The 9,276-nt window shown below is 31.2% G+C and overlaps 1 protein-coding gene across 2 annotated transcripts in view; it reads right to left on the bottom strand.

The window, feature by feature from the left end:
- Positions 1 to 6,625: 6,625 nt before the first annotated feature.
- The window catches only part of LOC129975712 (uncharacterized), a 36,508-nt gene continuing 33,857 nt past the window's right edge, over positions 6,626 to 9,276 (bottom strand). For both annotated transcript variants that reach the window (XM_056088871.1, XM_056088872.1), the window contains one exon: positions 6,626 to 8,357. In XM_056088871.1, the coding sequence (XP_055944846.1) occupies positions 8,173 to 8,357 (185 nt within the window). In that variant the 3' untranslated portion in view covers positions 6,626 to 8,172. The remainder of the gene's footprint in view (positions 8,358 to 9,276) is intronic.

Here is a 9,276-nt window from a genome sequence, read left to right as displayed (position 1 = left end):
AACAATCGATACGATATCACTGAAATTTGCCGGAGCGGTGACGATACTATCTGTCCAATGGAAGCTCTCGAAAGAAATCTGTGATTGGATTGAAAAGTGAACGGACCGGTTATTGGAATTATCGTATCGTATCATTGAATTGCATATCACTGAAATTTATCGGAGCGGTGATTCACCGGAAAGTGCGAAGTCACCACTCCACTTTACGGGAGTGACCGATATTCGTATTTGATGATGCGCTATTCCATATGGATCATTTTTAATTGCTCGTGAGATGATTGACTTTGATTACATGTACTCTGTTTACTGCTGGCGCCATCTATTGGTAAAATATAGGAGTAAAGTAGACATTTTAAAGAAATTGCATATATTTTTAACTCATCTTTTCCAGAAAATGGTTCACTCTAATAAATAAATTAAATAAATAGTTTTGAGAAAAAAAAATTTAAGAAGTAAGCTGAAACAGATAAATTAATTCAATCACACGTTAATTAAATTAGTAAATGAAGTATTAATTACAATTAATAAATTTTATATTTAATATTAAGTAATAATTTTTAATTAATAATATGATTGAAATAACAGATATTTGGAACGCATATTTAAAAATAACAATAGCAATATTATTTGTTATTCAAAAAATCGTGGATTATGCATCTCTAACCTCTCCTATCCAGTTCTTTTCGTTTTATAGTTCTCGTGTTAAATTTATATTCGAAGAGCCAAGCAAATAGATTTCTTCTGAATTTATTTTGCTCAGAATTTGATAGAAATCTACAAATTTGGTACAAAGACCATATATATTGTAAAACAATATTGTTCAATATTGTTTTTTCAAATTTTACAATATTATACAACATGACAAAAGTCTTAGATTTTACATTGTTTCAATAACAACAATATTATACAATATTGCTTACAATTTGATAAAATATTGTAAATACAGTATTAGTACAGTACAGTATTATACCTAGAGTGTCGCCTATTCTTAAGAATAATGCATATATATATTCTTAAGAATGATTTTTATTTGCGTGTTTATAATGGGCTCCATGTTGTCGCTAAAATTAATTTAAATTATCAATTGTTTTGTCAATGGGAAATGGTATCCAAATATTCAGACTAGTTCTATTACGTACGGTTAGATGGCAGCACAATACTGTACTTGCAGTTCTAGCGCGTTCTGGCAGCTTTTAGTCAGTGTATAAGAGACATCTTACTCTTTGATCATTTTTCTGACTATGGGCATCACCATTTTTACGATCTCAACATAAAGTTAATGAAAAATTTAATAATGTTACAAAAAATGAGGCATAAATATATAACATACCATGTTTCTCAATTAAAAAGAAATGTATTGAGTTTAACCCATTAATTCTATTAAAATTTAGGAGTCCACCAAAACTAATTATTGTTTATTGCAGATTTAATTAAAGTTCTTCGATAAAAATTATAAACCAGATGAGTCACAATTTTTTAATGCTTCCGCTTTAATATAAATAATTATCATTACATATTAATTAATATATAAACTAGGCGACAAATAGCTCATTTTCTGTTTAGATAATAAAAAAAGTTTGAATAGAATTAATTAGACATAGAATTAATGTTTTAATATTGTTTGTGCTTTATTACAATTTGCAAGGGAGGAGGGAAGAAAATGAAGGTTTTTTGTTAATTTTAGCAATAGTTCGCTGGTCATTTTTTAGTGTTTTAAAACTCCAGAAGATGGCAGCACATTATTTTTGTATTGCTTGACAGAAACTGTCTTCTTTTTCTTTTTGATTGATATACTAACATAAGTTCACTGTACAATTAGACTATTTGAAAAGGCTTCAAATTTAGAATAGTTTGATATTATAATTATTGCCAGCTTAATGTATATTTTTTTTTACATTTTATTACTCATAATTCTTGTTCTGAATTGTTAATATAGTTTCCGTATTCCATTTTGGTTGTTTATTGTGCTAAAATTAATGGGGTTTTTTTTTGGAAAAGTGCCCTCTAGTGGACATTTTGTCTACATACCAAATTTCGTTTCAATCCGTTCGCAAGTTTGCGTTGTATGATGCTGTTTATTGGGGAAGTTTCATTATAACCACCCTGTACAATTACGAATGAATTACCTCGACATATTGTTAACGTCACTATGATGCATTGGGGTTTGATTCCGTTAGAAGGGTTCATGCTCTCGTTAAACAGGACATGTGTAAGGCTATTAAATTAACAAGGCCTTTGATGTCTTCAAGTTTGATGATAAAAAAGATTTTGTGGGTGAAATCGTGATTACTGAGTTATGCATAAGATATGATCACCACTACCAATATTTTCTAGGTTAACCAAATGATTACAAGAGAAGGTTAATTTTAAATTAAAATTTCAATATAAATAAAGTAATAGCTTTATTTAAATATATCAAATAACACTGAAAAATTAACTTTTAGTTCCTTTATCATTAAATAAGGCTTCAATTCCTTACTTTTTTCCATTCTCTGTGGTCGCTTTAAAATATATGAAGTAAAAATAGTCCAAAGAAAAGAAACGAGCGTAAAAATTTTAATTCCTGTTCTAGATTTACATTAAACTATCGTATAATACTAATTTTCTTGAAAAAAAATACCCTCTATAAGTACAATTTCTCAATATAAATAAAAATCGTGTCTATGCATGCACATATCATTATCTTCTAAATATCTGAGTATTTTCAAACAAACAAGGCACACTCATTTAAGAAAGGGCAAAGAATATTGTCGATTTCAAAACGCAAAACTAATAAAATATTCATATAATTAGAAATTAATTGAAATTGTTTCCTTTCTCTCAGTAACCTCTTAGAAAATTATCGTACATTATATATTTCAGACAATATTTTACCATCTAAAAAGACAAAATTTTACTCTTCCAATGATACCAATTTCATTCTGAAGCAAATTTTCCTTAAAAATTTATAAATTTTTCAAAATGTGTCAATACTTGAATAGATGCAGACGATTTTCAAATAAGAAAATCTGTAAGTACTTCGTTGCTAGGCAATGGTGTATTTCAAACTACTCTCTCTTTATTTCATGATATGTCTGTTAAATATCTTAAATATTTTGGAAACGCTTTTTATTGGTTTTAAAAGACAATTTGTACTATATTTATGACAATATTTCTTATCGTTGAAAAACCAAATCACATACTAAGAACTGTTACACAGAACTATAAAAGAAAAAAAATTGAAAGCAGGTAATTAACAATTTATATGAGAAACCACTACTGATTTGTTTTACTGATACAGTGAAAATTAGCGATCATTAATTTTTAAAAATCGTCTAGTTCGATTGATATTTTCATTTTTAATTTCAAACAACAAAGATATTTTGGGAGTTATAGTATTTAACACAAAAGTATTTTTTTACTTAGAAATATTAGACATGAAAGTATTTTAATCCTAATCAATGCCTTGTATACTAGATGGTAAGATTCTTTTACATTTTTATACACTTTCTATTAGCAGAAACAGCATAGTGTGTGTTAGATGTTCCGGCATATGTAAAATCTTAATAGTTCAAAAGCGGATAGTGATAGAAAAATGCCGTTTGTGCCCCCCCAATGGAAATTAATCCATTATTTTTAATTATGAAACTGGAAATGATAAGTTGCGTAAAGTATAACATTGTGCGAGTTGAGGTTCGAACTCGCAACGTTAGGGTTCATAGCCAAGTAACATAACCACTAGAAAAAAGAGTACTCTCTTCTCCGGAAGTTGTTATCTGGCTTATAATATTACCACCACAACATTAATAGCTTTGCATACTGTATAACTCCGATGGCACAGCATTCTTTTCGTTCAATAGTGTTTGAAAATATTCACAATCTTTCTCATCCTGGCATTCGAGCAACAAGAAAGCTGATTACTAAACGTTATTTTTGCTCAAACATGAATTCATTTATTAAAAATTCTGTTCAATCTTGTCATAATTGCCTACGTTCTAAAATTCAAAGACATACAAAATCTCCTATAGGCACTTTCGCTTTGCCAGATGCTCGATTTGCCCATATAAATATCGGTTTCATAGGACCACTCCTACTATCTGGTGGTTATAAATATTGCATGACAATAGTCGACCGATTTACCAGATGGCCGGAAGCTATTCCTACTTCAGATATAACTGCTGAAGCAACATGTAAAGCCCTAATTCATAATTGGATATCTCGTTTCGGTTGTCCAGTAACTATAACTACAGATCAAGGTAAAAATTTTGATTCACATCTATTTAGACATTTGAATAATATTTTGGGTACAAATCGAATCCGCACAACGTCCCACCATCCCCAATCCAATGGACTTGTAGAACGTTTCCACAGGGATCTTAAGAGTTCTATTATAGCCCATTGTCAACCAAACTGGACTGAAACTATTCCCATAGTTTTACTCGGAATTCGATCTGCAATTAAACCTGACATAAATGTCACATGTGCTGAATGTGTCCTTGGTACAACCCTCCTTCTGACATTTTAACCTCAAAAGTAGATCTATCAGTACCAACAGATACATATGTATCAAAATTTAAAGCACTAATGCAATCTATAAATCCTATCTCTACGTCTAGACACTCGGTTAAACCTATTTATATTCATCCATCCTTAAGTGCTTGCTCTCATGTATTTTTGAGAGTGGACAGTGTTAAATCTCCTCTTTCACCTCCTTACACTGGTCCACACCTTGTAATCAGCAAAAAAGATGAAAATTTTGTATTAAAAGTTAATAATAAAAATGTCACAGTTTCCATAGACCGTTTCAAACCTGCATATGTGTTGACAGGATCTAATGACTCATTACTGCCTATACCTGCATCTATTCATAAAACTCAAGCTGGACTTTCTTCTAAAAAAGGAACAATTACCGACAAAACCAACTACCACTCCTAGTGGACGTCATGACCATTTTCCAACGAGATTAATTACTGAGATATAAATTGTCGTGTATATATATATTGTAACTGTAATTTTATATATTTCATATATTATTGCATCTATTTACTTCAATTTCTATTTACCATTTGAAATCATTATCCTATATTATACTTATTGTATTATGTGATGTTTTATTTTTATGCGCGTATAATTATCTTGTATTATCACATTTGTCGTTCTCCTTGTTCATTAGGGGGTAGAGATGCATAATCCACGATTTTTTTAATAACAAATAATATTGCTATTGTTATTTTTAAATATGCGTTCCAAATATCTGTTATTTCAATCATATTATTAATTGAAAATTATTACTTAATATTAAATATAAAATTTATTAATTGTAATTAATACTTAATTTACTAATTTAATTAGCGTGTGATTGAATTAATTTATCTATTTCAGCTTACTTCTTAAATTTTTTCTCAAAAATATTTATTTCATTTATTTATTAGAGTGAAGCATTTTCTGGAAAAGATGAGTTAAAAATATATGTCATTTCTTTAAAGTGTTTACTTTAGTCCTATATTCTACCAATAGATGGCGCCAGTAGTAAACAGAGTACATGTATTCAAAATCAGTCATGTCACGAGCAATTAAAAATGATCTGTATGGAATAGCGCATCATCAAATACGAATATCGGTCACTCCCGTAAAGTGAAGCGGTGACTTCGCACTTTCCGGTGAAATCACCGCTCCGATAAATTTCAGTGATATGCAATTCAATGATACGATACGATAATTCCAATAACCGGTCCGTTCACTTTTCAATCCAATCACAGATTTCTTTCGAGAGCTTCCATTGGACAGATCGTATCGATTGTTACTTTACAGTAAAGTCACCTCTCCGGCAAATTTCAGTGATATCATATCGATTGTTACTTTCTATAGTGATCCAAAACCTGTAATCGAAATATCATCAGTAAGATCGTATCAACGATTTGAATCACACCCCTCTTTGAAAAGTATTGATCACTTGTATTTGTGACTTTTTGATATTGGTTACGTAATAACCGTTCTGAAAATATTCGTCATCCCTACTAGGGGGATACTCATGTAGTGATCGTAGCGCCATCTTTTATTCATGTCATTCTAAAGCGCTACCTATCTACTTTCCCTAAGACAATATATGTTAATACTTCTCCCGGGAAATCCCCGTTCTATGTATACGTGCGCGAAGCAGTGATGTTCCGATAGTTGTTAGTGTAATAAAGAGTTTATTTTTCTAATAGCGATGAAATGCTTTATACAACACTCTACATGAACATCACCACAATTATATAACATTGATAGTTCTGCATGGCGTATTACACAGGTGGCTCTGGATAGTGTATAACATAGATGGCTCTGCAATTGTTGGCGCAAAGTAATACAATACAGTAATACAATAAATGATTTAACTTTTTGAAAATAATAAATACTTGTCCTCCTATTAAAAATTCCACTAATAGGTCTTTTCATTAAATTAAATGCACATTTTTGATAATATGATAGAGCATTAACAACAGAAATGTTATGTGTTACCATGGAAATGTATTGTACTTGATCAAAAGCCGTGTCCCTGAATGGAGAAAGCCAATTTATTGAACAGTTTTAAGAGGTTACTGTGAGCAGTGTCTTATCCTAGGTAAAGCTAAGACAAATGCAGAACATATGGGAATTCAAATAGCGATTTCATTATGATTTTATTGCAAAAAAAATCTAGTTTATTTAGTTCTAAATTTTCTGCGCATACAGCATCTTTTTTTATCAATAATCGAATTTTAAAGTCACTTCATTTTTCTGAATAATCTTATGTAATATCACTACAAAGTAAAAAATAAACAAAAATATCAAAATACACTCAAAGATCAATTCTCATTTGTTTGAGGCATAGACCAAAAGTTGTTGCGAGGCTACACAATCACATTATGGCATTACTCATTGAATTTTTTTATGGATCGTGAAGGATATATATATATATTACGAATCTGTGATGCGGCTTTCCAGCATAGTTGGTTCCATAGGTGGTCCCAGAGCTTGGCGACCATTTGGCGACTTGGCGACGAATTTGGCGACTTTGGCGCCAAAATAGATTATACCCGAAACATCGAGAATTTTCCCTATCTGTCCAGTAGGAACCGAGTTACGTCTCGAACGTTCCTGATTGGTTGAGAGGCTTCTAGCCCCGCCTCCTGAGACCTATAAAAAGAAGCACCCGCAGCTGCCGGGCAGTGGTGAATTGGGTCGTGGACCAGTGGAGTCGAAGAGTAGTCGGAAGCGACGGTGAAGAATTGGTCATCCAGTGATAAGCGGAGTAGCGACGGAGTCAAGCTAGTGCTGAACTGAGCTGTGTGCTACTGTCTGTTGTATGCTGCACGTCTCGGCTGAAGATAACCGTCTTCTGTGCTGTATACAGTTGTCGTCTTTGTGCTGTCCTGTGTGTCTTCGTGTAAATAAACGTCGTTGTTTTATTTTCTACTGCCGTCTGCTGATTGAGCGTTCTCCACACCATATAACTCCCACTATCCAAACGAACCCCGGGAAAATTTCGTAACAATATATATAAGATATAGATATATTTGTATGGATAGTGAAGGATATATAGTTTTTTCTATATAAAATGTAAATACACGTTGGTTGTTAAAAACACATATGTACTTGTAAAAATTAGTAGTTTATTTCATTTTCATCTTTCTATGCCAGGAAATACGCATGAATACGCATGACGTCATTCATGAGTGATTCGGCCGCTAGCTATTTTCTGTATACTAATGCCTTAACTTGTAACGGACAATTAGAATGATTTTTCTAGTTTCAATCCTTGAAGCACCATTTTCAATGAGATAGTAAAAACTGTAGTTGGGAGATTATGCGAGTATAAATTCAATCAATAAGCTTACAAAACTAGAGGTCATATGACTTTGGCAGGCCTTTTTGCAAACGAGCATAGGTATAATAAGGCATCTTACATAAAAAAAAAGGCACCTTACATAAAAATATGCTGAGTTGTATACAGGAATCAAATGAATGGTCTGACATAGAGCAATTTTAATCTTATTGTCTTACTATAAACGAGCATGGGTATTAGAGGACGTACGACGTACTCTTATTGTTGTTACAAAGGTACGGTTTTTCAAAACATGTTATATAAAGAGATGCTATGTTGCATGTGGGAATTATATGAAAGATCTGGCATAAAGTAATTTTAGCGTTGTTCGTCAAACACAGCACAGTTTATTTACATTTAGGAAATGGAGAAAGTGTCCAAGTATTATGGATGCAGGTGGCAACAGCTCCTCCAACCAATCTTCGATTTCCGGTGCAACTGAATCGGATTTCGTGTTTGTGGTTGTCGTACTTCACTTCCGGGTCGTCATCGCTTTGTTTGATGAAAACGTCACATCCCCAGATCTTGGCTCCTGTAGAAACAAAAGGACATTGATCAGGGAATAAAGATATATAGAGTGAATATAAAAATATTTCACCGATTTATGTTATCTTGGGAATCATAGCATTAAAAAACATAAAGTAAACTTTACACTTTTTGAAAACATTTGGAAAAATAAACTTTCTTTTCTACAGAATTTAATTATTCGCATTCCTAGAGAATTATTGATAAAATGATATTAAATTAATTCTTTCTACTCAGTTTTCTTAGGTATATGTCAACATAGTGATCTTTTACGACAGGTTTGTCTTTGTTATTATTATTATTGTGTTTATGGAAATAAGTTTTTGTTATAAGTTAACTTCAACTGATTGCCAAGATAACGGTATAAGTGAACAAGTTCAAAAATTTCCCATTCATTTTTTACTTCGAATTTTAAATCATATTTGCCTGATTCTTTTTTATGATTTCTTTTATTATTGTCTTTCTAAAAAACTCTTCTTTTCATTTATTGTTAAAGTATTAAATAAATACATTTCGTCTTTCTGAAAGTATTGAAAAGAAAGTCTAAAAAAAACTCTAAAACTTTCGGAAGTCCATTTATCAAATTTCATATTATTTATAAATACCTGTAGTAAATTATGGATAGCTATTTTACCACCCCTGATTTGAGTTGATCACTTAATATTTCAGAAATCTCAAAATTATTTTAAATAATACTTTCATCACTTAATGTGGTCCTAAAAATTAAATTGATTAAAATTATTATTTTAAGATACTAATGCGGTAACAACTTATGTTAAACAAGCAGACTGATGTAAAATATCCTCTAATTTTTCCATGAAATAAATAGTTCAAAGTTTATTTTTGTCGCAAACCATAAAGATCTATCTTGACTTTTTGATTAACTATTAATTTACCAAATTGATAGACAAATCAAATTAATTTTA

Source organism: Argiope bruennichi, chromosome 7 (genome assembly GCF_947563725.1).
Source record: "Argiope bruennichi chromosome 7, qqArgBrue1.1, whole genome shotgun sequence".
NCBI lineage: Eukaryota > Metazoa > Arthropoda > Arachnida > Araneae > Araneidae > Argiope > Argiope bruennichi.
The sequence above is the reverse complement of the archived record's forward strand: the minus strand, read 5'-3'. Positions and strand labels throughout refer to the sequence as shown.